The sequence below is a fragment of the Lithobates pipiens genome, unplaced genomic scaffold (assembly GCF_037356315.1).
Source record: "Lithobates pipiens isolate NorthernLeopardFrog02 unplaced genomic scaffold, aLitPip1_a1.2 Scaffold_13, whole genome shotgun sequence".
Classification (NCBI taxonomy): domain Eukaryota; kingdom Metazoa; phylum Chordata; class Amphibia; order Anura; family Ranidae; genus Lithobates; species Lithobates pipiens.
This window is the reverse complement of record NW_027507718.1, coordinates 411,332,582-411,352,107: the sequence shown is the minus strand read 5'-3', so window position 1 is coordinate 411,352,107 and position 19,526 is coordinate 411,332,582. Positions and strand designations below refer to the sequence as shown.

General features: G+C 45.7%; 1 protein-coding gene across 2 annotated transcripts in view; it reads left to right on the top strand.

Moving 5' to 3' along the window:
- Window positions 1–18,973, top strand: part of SLAIN2 (SLAIN motif family member 2) — a 98,858-nt gene extending 79,885 nt beyond the window's left edge. Inside the window, exons 7-9 of one of the 2 annotated variants that reach the window (XM_077477523.1) lie at window positions 3,747–3,818; window positions 5,945–6,227; window positions 18,589–18,973. In XM_077477523.1, the coding sequence (XP_077333649.1) occupies window positions 3,747–3,818; window positions 5,945–6,227; window positions 18,589–18,655 (422 nt within the window). In that variant the 3' untranslated portion in view covers window positions 18,656–18,973. The remainder of the gene's footprint in view (window positions 1–3,746; window positions 3,819–5,944; window positions 6,228–18,588) is intronic. The other variant, XM_077477524.1, reaches the window with a different exon arrangement.
- Window positions 18,974–19,526: the final 553 nt, after the last annotated feature.

The following is a 19,526-nucleotide window of genomic DNA, read 5'->3' as shown; positions in this document are numbered from 1 at the left end:
TGACCAACGAATACCAGAATTGCATATGTTAGGACAGCACAATATTGGGTAAAAAAAAATTGATTTGATCAAGGCATCCTGGTATTTCAGTCTATACACAATTAAACTATATTGTCAAAAGTATTGACGCCTGCCTTTACACCGTCGCTGGAACGAACCGTTTCAGGTAAGAAAAAGGGGGGCTCGGTGGGGTAGCTGCAGCACAGAAGGTTTTTCACTTTAATCCATAGAATGCATTAAGGTGAAAAACCTTAAGGGCCGGTTCACACAGGGGGCGACACGACTTGCCGTGCCGCGATCTGACAAGTCGCCCCCATTCTGTACAATGGAACCGTTCTGAGAGGAGCGACTCGAGTCGCTCCGTCTCAGAAAAAAGGTTCCTGTACTACTTTTGGGCGACCTCGGGGCGACTTGCATTGACTTCTATACAGAAGTCATTTGCAAGTCGCCGCTGAGGTCGCGGCAGGTCGCGGTGAGGCAAGTCGGTGTCGCCTCGCATCGCCCCCTGTGTGAACCGGCCCTAAGACTTTGCAACCCCTTTAAGAATGATCTACTTACAGAGCTCATAAGGATGGTCATTATATACTAGGGGTGCAACGGATTAAAAAACTCACGGATTGGATCATTTTTTGGATCAGCAAATAATTGAATTTGCAAAAACCTGTGAAATTCCACCACCATATAGTCCCCACTGTAATATACATCTCACCCACTGTAATATACATCTCCCCCCCCACTGTACTATTGGCCGAGTATTGGCCAGGGTATCGGCCAGAGTATGGAGGGATGGCTGTGACTGCACTTGACACAAAGCAGCGCTGTGGGCTCTACAGATCCAGCCCACAGCACTGCTGCCATCCGATCTCTCCCCTCCACTGTACAGATCAGTACACAAAGGGGAGAGAGGAACCGGCGTCTCCATAATGCTGGCTTGTTTACAAGTGATCGCTCCGTCCCATTGTAAACGCCGATGGGTGCACCAAGATGGCCGCCGCTTCGGAACTAGGCCGAAGCTGTGGCCTTTCTTAAGGCCGAGACCGCGGAGCGCTCCGCGGATCACGGTGTGACCCGTTCGGATCAAGGATTGGTGACAATCACTTGCACCCCTATTATATACACTATAATACTCAAAAGTATTAGGACACTTGTCTTTACACGCACATGAGCTTTAATGGCATCCCAGTCTTGGCCCTTTACACACGGTCGGACATTCCGATGGACAATGTCCGATAGGACCGTGTTGTCGGATAATCCCACTGTGTGTGGGCTCCATCGGACTGTTTCCGTCGGAGTATCCGACGGACCAAGTTTTCCAGCTGGGCTATAAAATTTTCCGACAACATGATCCGATCGGACTTTGTCCGATCATGTGTAGAGAATTCCGATCGGACAAAGTGCCACGCATGCCCAGATCAAATTCCTAGACCAAAGCTATTGGCTACTAGCCTGAACGTTGTCCCGTCCTAACGAAATAACGTCATCACGTTAAGTACGATCGGACAACTTTGTCCGACTGTGTGTATGCAACAGTTTCGGACAAAATTTGGTTGTCAGAATGTCCGACCGTGTGTACAAGGGCTTAGTCCGTAGGGTTCAATATATTTAGTTGGCCCACCCTTTGCAGCTATAAAAGCTTCCACTCTTCTGGGAAGGCTGTCCACAAGGGAATGTTTGACCATTCTTCCATAAGAGCATTTGTGAGGTCAGGCACTGATGTTGAACAAGAAGGCCTGGCTTCTCCGCAGTGAACAAAGCAAGGTCCATACAAGACATGGATGGGCGAGTTTGGGGGTGGAGGAATTTGACTGGCCTGCACAGGGTCCTGACCTTGAGATGAATTAAACTGGAGACTGCAAGCCTAGCCTTCTAGTCCAACATCAGTGCTTGACCTCACATATGCGCTTCTGAAAGAATGGTCAAAAATTCCAATAGACACACACCTCAACCTTGTGGACAGCCTTCTCAGAAGCGTTAAAGCTGTTATAGCTGCAAAGAGTGGGCCAACTCAATATTGAACTCTACGGACTAAGACTGCAAAGGGTGGGCCAGCGCAATCTTGAACCCTACGTACTAAGACTGGGATGCCATTAAAGTTCATGTCCATGCAAAGACAGGCGTCCCAATACTTTGACTATATTTATATATAATGACCGTCCTTTTGAGCTCTGTAAGTAGATCATTCTTAAAGGGGTTGTAAAGTCTCAAGTTTTTTCACCTTAATTCATTCTAATTAAAGTGTATAACCTTCTGTGCTGCAGCTGCCCCCCTAGAGCCCCCTTTTTTTCTTACCTGAAACTGTCCGTTCCAGCGACGAGCATGAGCCCAGCAGCTCCAGACGCCGCCTCTGTCCTCATAGAATAGATAGCAGCAGGAGTCATTGGCTCTCGCTACTGTCAATCAAATCCAGTGACATGAGAGCGGGGCCGAGTACTGCTGTCTGTTTCAATGGTCTCAGCAGCGGGACTCGTGAGCATGCCCGCGTGGGTGCCCCCATGGAAAGCGGCTCTCCGTGGGTGCACCCGATGAAGAGGGGCCAGAAGCTCCATCTGGGCACTCCAGAAGAGGAGGTTTGGGGCTGCTTTGTGCAAAACCCTTGCACAGAGCAGGTAAGTATAACGTGTTATTTAAATGAAAAAGAAAGGAGATTTCTTTTTAAGCTTCATGATGTACACTTCAATAGATCAGTTTGTAGAGCTTCTGCTGTTTGTTGTCTGCCCACTTGGCAGATGGAAGGCAACTTATCCTTTGTGCTTCTCTGGCCCAACCTGTAATATGTCCTTGGCAGATGTTGGGACAAATGAAGTGTGGTCATCTAAGGCAAGAGCAAACATTCAGTTATAGGATGCAGAGAAGAACAGCTCTTTAGCACCTTTTGGGTTTGGTGGTTTTCAAGAGAAGGGAGATGATGCTTGTATCCTGATATGAGATTGGTGATCAGGCTAAAACAAGTGAAAAGATTACTTACAATTGGGAGTTTGCCAGAAACCTTGAGGGATCTGCAAACTACCTTGTAGAGTTTGTGGAGAAACGTAGCTGTCTTCAGTCAGACACTTTGGACTGTAGTATGTGTGGTCGCTGGCTATGCCAGGATCTGTTCACTTTCACTTTTTCTGAATTTCTATGCCATTAAGGCCACTTTCACACTGAGGCACTTCTAAACTGCCAATAAAAACAGTGCTTTTGAAGAGCTTTCCGTTAATTTCAATGGAGGGGGGAGTTTTTCACAGCCCTGCCAGCCCACTGCCCCAGTGTGAAAGTGTTCATTGATTTTAATGGAAATACGTTTTCGTGAGATTTTTAGGCGCTGTTTTTAGCGTGAAAGCGCCTGAAAGGTGCCGCAGTGTGAAAGTGGTCTAAGAGCTATCCCCAGCTCTCCTTTCTCATTTTATTTTTATGATCTTTCTCCTGCTTCTGGAGAAATGTTTCAAATGTCTAGGTAATAGCTGATCAATTATTTGTAGGTGCCAGATGTTGATGTTGACATTAATGAAAATTCTAAGATTTACCTGATACTAATTATTAGTGGCAAACCTTAATAGCTGCTTTCACCCTGAACTATTATTTCCACCACGCTTCTCTACACGCCCCTTTTTATTCTAGGCTGCAGCGGCTTTCTCAACCCACTATGAATCATAACATTTTATGTTATGCATTCCCACTCTAATGACCTCGCCTAATAAACGCCATGTTCCTCGATATCATTATTTTTTTTTTAAGAAATGTAATATTTCCTTGTGTTCCAACAGCATCAAAAAGGCAGATAAATTTGCCACGTACAACCCAGAAAGCAAAACAGGTTGTTGCAGGTCCTAAAGGAGGTAATGTTGAGACACTACAATGTTCAGATATGTTCAGTGTAGCACTAATTCAAGAAACTTAGAAGGGAATTTACTAAGACTGGGCAGCCAGAATCTGGAGGAGCTGTACATGGTAACCAAACGGCTCCTAGCTGTTTTTTTTCAAAGCCTGGTATGACACAACAGTTGTAAGACGCTGGATCCAACATTGCCCTGCGACTTGAAGTCTGACATCCGTCTGACTTCAATGAACGGTGATCCGACTTTCATCCCGACAATGCCGCCACTTTGTGTCTGGCATGAATCTGTAGACTCCTCCCCATCCCCCCCCCCCCCCGAACCGTACCAGAAAGCATCCCCTCAATATGGGGGAGATACAACTTAGTGCTATTCATTGGGCTGAAGTAGGATCAAAGTCGGAACAAAGTAATGCTGGGAGCATTTTCAAAGTCAGACCGACTTGTGTCAGACCAGTTAAGACGGCTCTCATAGGGAAACATTACTTTTCACACCTCATGCGACATGAGCTTCCAATGTTGGAGCGTTTGTCGTACCAGTGTGAACCCGGCTTTGAGATAAAAGCTGACTGGTTACTATGCCCAGCTGCTCCAGATTTGGTGTGTTCCAGTTTTAGTAACTCCCCTTTGGGTGTAGTTGGTTGGGTTGTACAGACGCTTGGAAGTGAAAACTGCTTTAGGACCTGTGTCCACAGACTTTGGGCTTACGTCAAAGGTTTGAGACGCTTCTGAGAGCCTTCAAATTCAACTAAACGGATTCATCTGACCTGCTGCAGGTATTCCCATAGAGTTGTAAGGGGAATGCAAAAAAAAAAAAGCCTGTCGGCAAAGCCCCTTACCCAGTTGTACTTGTATTTCTACAACAAACAGCCCAGATCTATTGATGTCTCTGCCCTTTGTGATTGAATAAAATGTACTTTTAAAAGACCCAATTACTAGGTAATCCCATCGATAAGTAGACATCTCTTCTTTCCTGACCCCATTTATCTTTGTAATCGGGGCCTTTAGGAGGATAGTACACCGCAGTCTCCTGACTTATTAATAAAATAAACGATGATTTATAGCAGCATTTAGTTACCAATAACATTTATGTTTTGCCAGTTTAGAGTGAGCATACCAGTGAAATAGAATAGCTGTTATACTGCTGTGGTTTACTGCCTTATTGATTTTAACATAGATGATGGCAGTACTGATAAGCAAACTTGTGAACAATGCCAGTCATTGGATTTCACATTACTGGTGGCCAAATACTGACAAAGAACATTTGGTTGTCTACAATGTATCGCTGCACTTTTAAGATTACCCTCTGCTTAACCACCTATGCCAGGAAAGCCAAAGGCCCCTTTCACTCTGAGGTGGTTTTTAGGCGTTTTAGCGCTAGAAAAAATGCATGAAAACCGCCTCCCATTCATTTTAGTGTGACATTTCACACTGGGGTGGTGCGCTTGCGGGACATTAGAAAAAGTCCTGCAAGCAGTATCTTCAGGGCAGTTTGGAAGAGCTGTATTTAGCGCTCCAAAAACCCTCAATTGTCTGCCCGTATGGAGGTGTACTAAGTGTCTGCGGGGGCATGACTGGCATTGCACCCACAATCATGTAGTCATGAGTAGTTTGCAGCCTGCTGTGTAAAAAATAAATGCACATTTAACCTACAAAATCCTGTGCATTTATTTATTTAACTTTTTTAGTAAGGGTGAACTTGGCATTTAATGATACTTATACAGGCTGGCTGTGTTTTCAGGTAAATACTTGTTGAGTGGTTGTAGACAGAAGCGCTGAGTTAGAAGCATTCTTTTGGAATTGGTGTATCAGTGTTGCTTGTGTTGTCTTATTATTGGTAATCGAATGTAAGATGGGGACCTATATGCCATTTAATTGCTCATCGTTTTAATTCAGTACTCTTAATACACTCTTGGCATATGATTTGCTTTATTTTGCTTCTGTTCAGCAAATATTTTATCATATTTCCCGGACAGAACGTCTGGAGAATATGAACCCGTGCAATTCTAGATTCTCCCAACTAGTCTTCTCTGCTTGTTTGTGAAAGTGATTTTAATGCTCATAAAATGAAGAGCATCCTGACAGTTCCTCTAAACTCTGTACTAACCATTGTTTTTTCTCCTTGGACAGTACCTTCCCCTTGCAAGTTGCGCTCCCCTGCAACAACCTCTCCACTGGCGTTACGACAGCCTATGAAGGCGTTGTCTAATCATGGTTCTCAAATTGCACAAGAAGCAACCACTGTTGCACAGAACATCCCTCCAACAGGGCCACCTCCTAGCCAGCAGTCTGGCTCTGCGAGTCCCATTGGACGAGCCAGCACGCCAATGAGGAGTGGACTGCCCAGACCTAGCACGCCTTCAGGAGGAAGCATACCAGTGCCTCGCAGCAAACTTGCACAGCCTGTCCGCAGGTAACTGAAGTTTTTGTTCATATTATGAGGTTTACTCAGTAAAGCAATACATTAATTGCTCTGTATTTTCTATTAATAATCCTTTTTTATTTAAATAAAACTTATATTATGAAACAAAATGTGTTCATAAATACACCAATCAGCCATAATATTATGACCACTAACAGATAAAGTGAATATCATTGATTATCTTATTACAATGGCATTTGAAAGTGGTTAGGGTACTGTATATTAAGTAATTATAGTAAGTGAACATGTTTTGGGAAAAAAAAAAAAAAGGGCAATTGTAAGGATTTGAGTGACTATGACAAGGGCCATATTGTAAAGCAACTCCAAAACTGCAGCTCTTGCTAAATGTTCCCAGTCTGCAGTGGTCAGGTCCTACCAAAAGTGGTCCGAGGGAGGAAAACTGGTGAACCAGTGACAGGGTCATGGGCAGCCAAGGCTTATTGATGCACGTGAGGAGTGAAGGCTAGTCCGTGTAGTCTGATCCATTTGCAGAGCTAATGTAGCTCATATTGCTGAAAGTTAATGCTGGATCTGATAGGTGTCAGACCACACGCTGTATCTCAGTTTATGTATGGGGTTGCATAGTGGCTGACTGGTCAGGGTGCCAAAAGTGCCTACAATGGGCAATTGAGCATCAGAATTGGACCACGGAGCAATCTAAATTTTCCAGATTAATCCAATCAAGCATCTGAGATTATACTGGATAAACAAGTCCAATCAAAGGAGGCGCCACCTCGCAACTTAGAGGACCTCAAGGATAAGTTCACCTTTGGGAACATGTTACATGTTCCCACCTGTTTTGTAGGGTGAAACATGTAACATGCTTCCACTCCTGCAGCATCTCCCCGATCTCTCTGTCACAATTTAAATACAAACGTAGCCATGTAGGGCTTCTGCCTTCCCGCCATGTCAGTCATTCAAATATATATTATATTTACAATGGTTGTACCTAGTCTTCATTTATATTGCAGTGTAATGCAAATTGTGAATTGGGAAAAATCTCAGCCAACAAAACCTAAATGTTAACTATTTTTCCCTGGATATTTATTTTTTTCTTTATCGTACATCATAGGACACATAGTCTCAAGTAATTACTTGGTGGGTTATAGGCCTACCTTCAGGTGTTGACACTGGTATAACCAATACAGGACTCCCCTATATAACTCCTCCTCCTTCCAGGAGCACTCAGTTTTTTCGCCAGTGTCTAAGGTGTTGGTCACGAGTGAAGATGTGCTCTGCGGAGCTCCAGGAGGGATCTATGCTTGATTTAAAGAAACCTTCACAATCAGATCCATCCTCGTCGCCATAGGGATGGTACCTGGACCTCGATACAAGAACAAGGTTTTGCCTGTAATGCTTCTCTTTGAGAGCTGGACCCTAGGAACCAGGACTCTTTTTGGTCTTGCTACATTTCCTAAAGTTGTCCTGAGGGGCGCTATACAAGGCCCAAAGGAGCGGAACCCCTTTTAAAAGGGCCCCAGTCTTTGAGTGTGTTTTAAACGCAGCCAACCGTGATGGGTGAAAGTTGGATCTGTCTGTTAAATCAGCAGTATCCTGCAGCGAGTACAAGGTAAGGGAAGAAGCTTTGCTTTTTCCTTCAATATACCTTATATGTCTCTATAAGGAGTAACTTACACTACCTATGATGTGTCTTAGTGCAGCTCTGTCTCAGAACATGTGTGGTCCCAGCGGCAGAGGGGGTTCTTACTTAAAAAATCTTGTGGGAGTTGGTAAAAAGTACAGCAGTTGTTAATACAGAGATGTGTATAAACTTCTATATGGGCGGTGTCTGGTTGACGCAGCTGCTTTAGCTGCATGGTTTAATTACAACCCAGCACTTCCACCTAGTAACATTGGGAAACGTCCTATGCTTCTGTGGTTTTAAAAAAAACTATAAATCTGCTGACAGAACCCCCCCTCCTCTTTCCCCCCCCTCCTCTTCCCCTCCCCCCTTGTAGAGGTGTATAGTACGTTCACCTTACTTTTTGTTGGCCATTCGGCTGCCTAGCAGGGCCTGAGAATGCAGAAGGGCATGTCAGCAAAGGTCACGTGGCGCTGTGTATGGATGTAACGTCCACACACAGCACTCGCCACATAGCTGAGGGGAGGCACTGAGGATACCAATCAGGTTCCACCTGAGGCTTTATATCACAGACACTCTCATTTCAGAAAGACCTTTTAACTGAAGAGAGGCAGTCGGTCACACTAAGAGACACCAGAGCGCTGGGCACGTAAGGGTGTAAACAGGCATTTCCAGACAGGAAAAACTATTGTTAGTAGCAAAAGAACTGTTATTTTGTGTGTACCTCTGCTTATGCTTTGCACTATGTCTTCCAGACCTACCGTAAAGGTACCTAAGGTGTCACCCCCCCAGGCGCTGGGAATCCCAGTTATGCCTCCATACTGTCTTCCTCTGCGGAGAGATAAGACATGGCAAGCCAGGGTGAGCCATTGGAAGCTAGCGGTGGTGCAACTGCTTCACACACTTCAGCCCCTGTAGAGGTGACTGAAGATGCATTTTCCTCTGCCTTGCAAGGCTTAGAAGGATGGTTAGCAGCTTTAATCGCGTCCTAGATTCCCCTCCCCCACCTTAGACTCTTTACAGTCAGTGGCGGGTCCAAGAGAATTATGGGGACAGGACGGGGTATTGCCCTCAGATGATCGGGAGGAAAGACATGGGATTATTTCTCTGCGGAGGAAACAATACTTGAAGTTCCCAAGGATCCCTACTTCACAATCTGAAGTACAGAGGCTTGCAAAGATGGTTCGCTCTACTTGCATGCTACCCCTAACAGAGTTAGCCGAAGGGCTGGTCTCTTCCTTGGGTTCTTTACAGCCTTTGCATGCATTTCCCGTCCACGCATTACTAAAAAAGCTTATTTATACCGAATGGGATCATCTGGATAAGCATTTTTTCCCTTTCAAAGAGACTCGCAAAGCTCTATCCTATGGAAGAAAGATTCACTAAAAGATGGAAAGTTCCAGCAGTTGACGCTGCGATTTTCCAATGTGAAAAAAAAGCATTTTTTTTTTACCCAGTGGACAATGCACTTATGCTTAAAGATCCAACAGAGAAGAAGTTGGAAGGTCTGTTAAAATCCCTTTTTTCTTAGCAGGTACTGTTGCTCAGCCTGCAATTGCAGCTATAGGCATCTGTCAGTCCTTAAAGCAGGGGTATCCAACCCCCGGGCCGCGGCCCGCTACCGGGCCGTAGCCCGTTTGCAGCCGGGCCGCGAAGTGTGCACTGAGATGCGGTGTAGTGTCATATTTTGCTCCCCATCATAGAATTCTCCGGAAGTGACAGCGGCGGTGAGCAGAGCGATCACCGCACTTCCGCCCACACAGCCCTGCCGCTACACTGCTGGGGGTGAAGCAGGCGAGCAGAGAGATGACGACATCTCCCACCGCCCGCCCACATCACCGCTGTTCCGCCCACATCACCGCTGTTCCGCCCACATCACCGCTGTTCCGCCCACATCACCGCTGTTCCGCCCACACAGCCCGGCCAGTATACTGTTGGAGGTGAAGCGGGGGAGCAGAGAGATTACATAATCTCTCACAGCCCGCCCCGCATCACCTCTGTTCTCTCTCACGCGGAACCCTCCACTCCACTCCACTGCACTGCCTCTGTGCTTAGTGACAATTTGCATTTAAAATGCTGCATCTAGTGGCATGTGTCTGTGGCAATCTGAATCTGGTGGCATGTGGCAAGTGACTGTGGCAATCTGCTTCTGGTGGCATGTGTCTGTGGCAATCTGCTTCTGGTGGCATGTGTCTGTGGAAATCTGCATCTGGGGGCATGTGTCTGTGGCAATCTGCATCTGGGGGCGTGTGTCTGTGGCAATCTGCATCTGGGGGCGTGTGTCTGTGGCAATCTGCATCTGGGGGCGTGTGTCTGTGGCAATCTGCATCTGGGGGCGTGTGTCTGTGGCAATCTGCATTTGGGGGCGTGTGTCTGTGGCAATCTGCATCTGGGGGCATGTGGCAATCTGCATCTGGGGGCATGTGGCAATCTGCATCTGGGGGCATGTGGCAATCTGCATCTGGGGGCATGTGGCAATCTGCATCTGGGGGCATGTGGCAATCTGCATCTGGTGACGTGGCAATCTGTATCTGGTGACATGTGGCAATCTGTATCTGGTGACATGTGGCAATCTGTATCTGGTGACATGTGGCAATCTGTATCTGGTGACATGTGGCAATCTGCATATGGCGGCATGTGGCAATCTGCATATGGCGGCATGTGTCTGTGGCAATGCGCATCTGGTGGCATGTGGCTGGTGACATGTGGCAATCTGCATCTGGTGGCAATCTGTATTTGGTGACATGTGGCAATCTGCATCTGGTGGCTTTTGACTGTGGCAATCTGTATTTGGTGACATGTGGCAATCTGCATCTGGTGGCTTTTGACTGTGGCAATCTGCATCTGGTGGCAAGTGACTGTGGCAATCTGCATCTGGTGGCATGTGTCGGTGGCAATGCGCATCTGGTGGCAAGTGACTGTGGCAAACTGCATCTGGTGGCATGTGGCTGGTGACATGTGGCAATCTGCATCTGGTGGCATGTGGCTGGTGACGTGGCATGTGACATGTGGCAATCTGCATCTGGTGGCAAGTGACTGTGGCAATCTGTATCTGGTGGCAAGTGACTGTGGCAATGCGCATCTGGTGGCAAGTGACTGTGGCAATCTGTATCTGGTGACTGTGGCAATCTGCATCTGATGGAATGTGGCAAGTGACTGTGGCAATCTGCATCTGATGGCATGTGGCAAGTGACTGTGTGGCAATCTGCATCTGATGGCATGTGGCAAGTGACTGTGGCAATCTGCATCTGATGGCATGTGGCAAGTGACTGTGGCAATCTGCATCTGGTGGCATGTGGCAAGTGACTGTGGCAATCTGCATCTGGTGGCATGTGGCAAGTGACTGTGGCAATCTGCATCGGGTGGCATGTGTCTGTGGCAATCTGCATCTGGTGGCATGTGGCAAGTGACTGTGGCAATCTGCATCGGGTGGCATGTGTCTGTGGCAATCTGCATCTGGTGACATGGCAATCTGGTGGCACTGAACTGTGGCAATCTGCATCTGGTGACATGTGACTGTGGCATGTGTCAATCTGCATCTGATGGCATGTGGCAGTCTGCATCTGTTGGCAGGCGATGTGGCATGTGGAAATCTGGTGATAGGCAACGTGGCAAGCTGGTAGCAAGTGATAAGCTGCATCTAGTGACAAATTCTGCATTATGGTGAATTGAACTATTTCATTTTATATTACAATATAATAATAAAAATGATGCACTTCAATCATCCGGACACCATATTAACCATGGTGTGGTGATGAAGTGCTAACACCAGCCATTTCCTGACAAATTGGCCGCGAAAAGCTGCATCGTCCCTCATGCGCACTGATGAGTAGTACAATTTAGTGCTAGTTGTGGTTTACACTACTATCTATAATATACTAGAAGTGTCACAGAATATAAATATCATACCAAACCCATGAGTGCATGTATAAAACACTAATTCCAACTTATATAGCCATATGCCAAATGAGCAGGTTGATCACAACAACAAAAATATATATGAACCTAGAGAGTATTAAAAATGTGTCTGTGTAAACTTATAAGGTGCTATATATATTTTTTGGGAGCCTAGCCGCGTACGGGGCCCCGAAAACCAAGCACTGCCTTCAGGATTTCTAAGGGTGTAAATTTTTGATTTCACTCCTCACTACCTATCGCAGTTTTGAAGGCCATAAAATGCCAAGATGGCACATGACCCCATTTTGGAAAGTAGACACCCCTAAATTTAGGGATACACTAGTGAGACTCACAGGTAAAAAAGCACCTAGGCTGTCAGCGACTGTATCAAAACGCTACAAAAAAAACTGTTAGCGATCGCAGGGATCAGGCCTGACTCTGCGAACGCTGCAGTTATGTGTGTTGTGTTTTGGAAGTGACAGTGATCGATCGATACTGCACTTGGGTGGGCTGGGCTGGGCTTGGCGGAGGGGCTAAACGCAGGTGCTAGCAGGTATCTGGGCTGATCCGGCTAACAATGCATTTTGGGAACTGCTGGCGACGCTAATATAGATCTGATCAGATACTATATTACTAAGGGAGGTGTATGCTTTGCGCGTGGGTGTTAGCGGTACTGGCACTAACCTGACGCTGCCTGGGGCGACGCAGACCCTATCTGACCCTCAAACTTATATCACCCGCCGGGTGATCAGGGGGTTAAACCTTTATTAGGTAATAAATGGCGGGTGCCCTGAAACTATAAAAAAAATAACTAACCAACCAGCGTCACCTGTAACAGTTATATGGTGATCACTGGTGAAAGGGTTAACTAGGGGGCAATCAGGGGGCTTTATGCGGTAGTATATGGGGGTCCCTGGCGCTATAAAAAGCTGCGGCGAACCTAAATACCTGCCTAACTAGCGTCACCTGTGACACTAATGCAGCGATCAGAAAAACGATCGCTTATTAGGCTGGGTTCACACTGGAGCGATGCGGGAACGCCACAAATCCGCGGCAGGTTCCCGCATCACACTGCCCTATGCGAACTGCTGGTGAAATGTTATTGACACCCCCAGATCAGTTCGCATATCGCAGTGCGATCTGCAAACTCGGACAGGAATCGGATCGCATGGTGTGAACACCCATGCGATCCGATTCTGCTGCGGACCAAAAAAAGGGTCCCGCGCGAGTTTGCGGCGGGTGCGATGCGAATTCAGCCATACTATCTGTATGGCTGAACTCGCATCGCACAGAGATCGGATGTGATTTGCACTGCAGTGCGGTGCGAATCACATCCGTTCTCATAAACCGCTGCAATGTGAACCCAGCCTTAGTGACACTGGTGACGGGGGGTGATCACGGGGTTAAACCTTTATTGGGGGGGTTAGGGGGTACCCTAGAACTAAAGGGGGCTAACCCTAACTGCCCTAACAGTTATTACAGTCACAAATGACACCAATGCAATAAAAAAAAAATGCAATTGGTGTCACTGTGACTGGGGGTGCAGGGGTGATTGGGGGGGTGAAGAGGGGGTGAGAGTGTGCCTGGCATGTTCTACTGTGTAGTGTAGTGTTGGTGCAACTCACCGATCCTCTCTCCTCGGTGCCGGGATGAAAAATACCGACACTGAGGAGAGATTACATCACTTCCTCTGCCTGTGTTTACATTACAGGAGAGGAAGTGATGTCATGCTGCACTTCCATTCGTCAGGAGCGATCGCGAGGGGGTGGCCATGAATGAATGGCCGCCCCCTCATCCCGGATCGCTCCTGAACGGATTCCGACCGCCGCTGGCACCGGGGGGGGGCCCGATCGGGCCCCCCACCCGCGGGAAGGCAGGGACGTACAGGTACGCCCATATGCCTGCCCGTGCCATTCTGTCAACCTACATCGTCGTGCGGCGGTCAGCAACTGGTTAAACTGTTCGGCCTCTGCCATCAGACCAGGCATAAAGGAAGACCTGGGGCTACAAGTCTGCAAAGCAGAATACAAGACCTCCTTATGAAGAGGCATCTCCCCTCACCAAGGTAGGGGGAAGACTTCTGATGTACTCAGAAGTCTGGCAAAGGGAGATTCAGGACAAATGGACTCTCTCCACAGTGTCTCTAGGATACAAGCTAGAGCTTTGAGAGTTTCCACCATCTCGTTTTCTGAGATGAAACGTTCCCAAGGATCCAGTGAAAAGGCAATCCCTGTTGCAAGCATTAGACCGATTATTGGCTCAAGGGGTGATCAGACAGATTCCCAAACAAGAACAAGGTTTGAGGTTTTACTCCAACCTAACTACGGTACCAAAGCCAAATGGGGATATCAGACCAAGTCTAGATCTACGTAATCTAAATTGGTTCCTGAAAATCCGCTCCATTTGCATGGAGTCAATCAAGTCAGTCGTTTCCATCCTTCAAGGAGAAAAACTTCTGGCGTCCATCAACATCAGAGATGCATAGCTGCTTGTCCATATATTTCCTCCTCACCAGAGGTTTCTGCGGTTCAAAGTAGAACAGAAGCATTTCCAGTTAATAGCCTTGCCCTTCGAGCTTGCTACAGCACCTCTGGTATTCACTAAAGTATTAGCCCCACCTCTAGTCAGGTTAAGGGCACAGGGCATAACTGTCTTGGCTTACTTAGACGATCTATTGTTAATAGACCCGTCAGTGGCTTGCTTGAAGCAAGGTGTAGCCATCACAAGCAGTTACCTGGAAGGTTTGGGTTGGAGTCTCAACCTAAAGAAATCCTCCTTAAAGCCACTAAGAAGGCTGGAGTATCTGGGCCTGATCATAGACACAGCCCAGAAAAGGGGTGTTCTTGCCTCCCGCAAGGATCAGCTCCATACAGGAGCTGGTGAGGATGATCAGGACGAAGAGAAATCCTTCAATTTGCCTTTGCATGGGGTTGTTAGGGAAGATGGTAGCTTCATTCGCAGCAGTTCCCTATGCTCAATTCCATTCGAAACTGAAAGCAGTATTCTGTCTGCTTGGAACAAAACGATTCAAGCTTTGGACTTACCAATGTGGCTGTCCCCATGAGTGTCCCAAAGCCTCAGGTGGTGGTTACTATCTTGGAACCTGCTGAAGGGAAAGTCCTTCAGATCAATTATCTGGAAGGTAGTAACGACAGATGCCAGCCTTTCAGGCTGGGGAGTAGGAGCCTTGCCTATCGGCATCCTAGAGATTCCGGCAGTGTATCTGGCTCTAGAAACCTGGACCTCAGGTTAAAGAATTGTCCTGCCAGGATCCAGTCTGACAATGCCACAGCTGTAGCATATATCAATCACAAGGGGTCACCAAGAGTCTCTCAGCTCAGAGAGAGGTGAACCAGATTCTAACTTGGACAGAAGAGAATGTCCCATGCCTATCGACAGTTTTCATTCCGGGAGTAGAGAATTGGCAGGTGGACTATCTAAGTCGCCGGCAGTTATTCCCAGGAGAATGGTCTCTTCACCCCAAGGTGTTTCAGGCTGTTTGCCGAACATGGGGGACTCCGGACGTAGACCTTCTAGCATCCAGATTCAACACTAAGCTAGTCAACTTTGCATCCAGGACAGGGGACCCACTCGCATGCGGAACAGATGCATTGGTGACCCCGTGGGATCAGTTTTTTGCACGTTTCCCCGATTCAGTTGCTACCTCAAGTTCTTTGCAGGATCAAGCTGGAAAGAAAATCGGTAATACTGGTAGCACCAGCATGACCCAGAAGGTCATGGTACGCAGAGATCGTAAGGATGGCAGTGGAGGGTCCAGGGCTCTTCCCACTAAGGCCAGACCTGCTATCTCAGGGGCCGATATTCCATCCTACTTTACGAATGCTAAATTTAAGGGCTTGGCTATTGAGACCCACATTCTGAATAAACGTGGGCTTTCCAGGTCAGTTATCTCTACTTTGATGCTAGGAAGCCAGCTTCTAGAGCTATGTATTATAGAGAGAGCCTGGAAAGCTTATGTTTCCTGGTGTGAGTCCAAGGGTTGGTACCCTCTGAGATATATCATAGGCAGAATTCTTACCTTTCTACAATTAAGCGTAGAGATGAAGTTGGCCCTCAGTACTATTAAGGGCTGAGTCTCAGCCTTGTCAATTTTTATTTCAAAGACTGCTTGCTATGCATTCTTTAGTCCAGGGTTTCATGCAAGGAGTGCTGCAGATTAATCCGCCAGTTAAATCACTCTTAAGCCCTTGGGACTTAAATTTCGTTTTTGTCAGTGTTACAGAAACAACCATTCGAATCGTTGCAGCATGTTCCCTTAGTCCTTCTGACTAGGAAGCTGATATTTTCGTTTGCTATATCCTCAGCAAGGAGGATTTCAGAATTGGCTGCTCTTTCTTGTAAAGAGTCATATTTGATTAGTCATGAGGACAGAGTGGTGTTACGTCCTCGTCCAGGTTTTTTGCCAAAAGTGGTTTCAGGCTTTCATCTGAATGAAGATATTGTCCTGCCAGGGTTTTTTCCCCAAGACCTTGTTCCAGGGAAGAAAGGTCACTACATTGTCTTGATGTAGTGAGAGCAGTGAAAATGTATTTAAGAAAACTGCTCAGATTCGTAAGACCGATGTCTTATTTCTTCTGCCAGAGGGTCCTAAGAAGGGACAGGCAGCGTCAAAATCCACTGTCGCTAAGTGCACTTGGCAAGTTATAATTCAAACTTATGATTTAAAGGGAAAGATTCCCCCTTTTCAAATTAAGGCGCACTCTACCAGAGTGGTTGGTGCTTCTTGGGCAGTGCGTCACCAGGCCTCCAGGTCTCAAATCTGCAAGGCCGCGACTTGGCCTTCAGTACATACATTTGCAAAATGTTATCAAGTGCATGCAAGATGGAATGAGGATATCGCCTTCGGGCGGAGTGTGCTGCAGGCAGCAGTATAAGTCCTCAGGTCTGGGGGTTACCCTACGGGTTGTGTCTCCCTCATTGCTATGGGACATCCCACCAAGTAATTGCTTGAGACTCTGTGTCCTATGATGTACGATAAAGAAAATAGGATTTTTAAAATGGCTTACCTGTAAAAATCCTTTTCTTGGAGTACATCATAGGACACAGAGCTCCCGCCCCTCTGTTTTTATGTGTTGAGAGTATATTACTTATATTGCTTGGCTACAAAAAGTGCTCCTGGAAGGAGGAGGGGTTATATAGGGGAGTCATCTTCCTTTATTGATTATAACCATGTCAACACCTGAAGGTAGGCCTATAACCCACCCAGTAATTACTTGACACTGTGTCCTATGATGTACTCCAAGAAAAGGATTTTACAGGTAAGCTGTTTTTAAAAATCCAGTTTTTTTAAACCCACAAATACATGTGTAGTTAGTCTTGCATGCCGAAGGATATGAAAGTATGTATGTCTTGAAATTCTGCCACGTGCCACGCTGCACAGCTAAGATCAGGCTACTTTTTCCTAATTTAGCTTTACAGCTTCCTGTGTCACTCCATGCTCATTGGACAGAGGGGCTATTGCTGATTTAGTATCTAGTGAGCTGGCAGGGCAGTGGCAAAGGATGCTTCATAGCTGAAACGGGAAACATATGCTACCTCCCAGCTGTGCCATGTGCCAGATAAATTGCAAGACTGGCAGAGCAGAATTTCAAATCTTTTTAACAGGTAAAACAATCCACCTATGCATTTCAATATTTGCCTACAGTTCTGCTATAAGGAAGAATGTAGAGGGCTTCCTATAGTTGCCTAAAAAACTCTGCCAGTAAAATATGCATTTCGAGGCCCCTATATTTCTATATTTGTGGGTGAATTTGAAATCAGTCCAGACTGACTAGATGTTGAATGAAAATTGTATGTGCATCATTACTTGTCACATTTAAGGTTTATATATAGCGTTTTATTGTTTTTTTTTTCTCTTCCTTTTTAGACAGGGGAAAGGTTCCAGAGATTCTTGGAAGTAGTGTGTGTGTGTGTGTGTGTGTGTGTGTGTGTGTGTGTGTGTGTGTGTGTGTGTGTGTGTGTATAGATATCCTTTTTTTTTTTTTTTTTTTCCTTTTTGTCTGAGTATAGATCTGTTTTTGTCCCAAGCATGTTTGAAGCCATTTACTATTGACTGGCTCACTACCTCTAATATGAGTGGTAAGACACAACCTGAGAATACTGACGTGTACATTGTAGTTGGCTAGAGGCTTGAAGGACACTGTGTGCTAATTATTTACACTGGGATTATGGTACATGATCATTTTAGATTTAATTATGTAAATATTTCATTTTATTCGAGTGCATATTTGAATTGGTATGCGTCTTACCTTAGGCTACATTTGCATGGCGACTTGGCTTGGTGCGACTTGGCAGCGCTGGGAATCTACTGATTCCTGCTGCTGTTTTTGTCACCTGTGAGCAGCTAGCTGCGGTCTCGGAGCTTGTACACTTTAAAGACAGGTCAACAATAGCCGCAACTATCCCATGGCTGTTCACATAGGGATTACCTGCTAGTCACTCACAGGTGGCAAAACCAGCAGCAGGAATTGGCAGATCTCTATTGCTGCCATCACCCGCACAAATGTAGTCATAGTCTGTTCTATGTAACTTTCATATTTCTGCAGGCTTACTGTTCATTAATTTTTTTGACTTTGTAACAAAAACAGACTTTAGTGTTAACAGCAATGCTTTGATTTTGAAGTAATTGTATTCTCTCATCAATGCACAGAGGACAATTCCAAACTTGATAGTCATTTGTTATTGAAGCACATATGCAATTTCTGACTTATGGAGAGGAAGTACATGAGCATGCCTCATTTCCCATGTGCTGGTGGTTCATACAATAGACATTGCATTGTTAGATGTGAGTACATTAGGACTATTAAACTAACTTCTAATTTGATGTCTTCATCTTCATTACATTTCCTGTAGATCATTGCCAGCTCCCAAGAATTATGGCTTAATGAAAGATGACAGCTGGAAGGAAGGCTGCTACTGACCTCCCCCCAAAAGATCCTAAAGTGTGACTGCTTAATGGACTCTACGTCATCCATGGGATGGGACAATTTGGGATTTTGCTGTTTGATCCCAGGGTCCTCTGTCCGTATCTAGCACAAACGGGAGAGGCTACAAAAAGGAGCACTTTATTGACACTGACCATCAGATGTTTGTCATCAATCACCCCTTCATGGTATTTCTCCTAATTTATTTTTGCCGCCTGTAATCTTAACCCTTTATAATCTAGACGCAGACACACTGCATTATCTCCTGGCTTCTTGGTAAACTAACTTCAAAATAAATAAGCTTGGGTAGCAAACATTTTTTCAAAAAGATAAGTTATCTGGTTAATGCCAAAGAACAACTCCTCAAATGCTTTTTTATACATGCATCTAAAATGTATATATAATCTCTTTTAAAATTGAATATGCATATTAGCACTAATACTGCAAAGGTCTACAGGGGTATATGATTTGGTAGACTGTGTTTTCTGAAGACTGATTTTTTTTTCCAGTTTTATACAGAGAGAAATTTTGTTGCCTTTTATTCTATGTAATAGCTGTTGAATCTTCCCAGCCATCAGCTTCTCACTGAACTTCTGTCAGTGAATGGACTGTCACATATTTTACTACCGTAGAAGAAAAACAGGGCTCATGCTTGAAATCCTCTGAGGAAGCATATGTCTAATTGGCAAAATTGATCTGCGATAAGTAGGCAAAGTTGTCTGAAGTTGGCAATTCTTCCAAAAAAAAGTAACAACGTGCTTATATATGCAGTCTTTTTACCTGCTGTTTAATCATTTGCATAACAGCAACAACCCTTAGATGCATAGTTGAAGTATAATACTATATGCTTGAAATGTTTTACCGGTC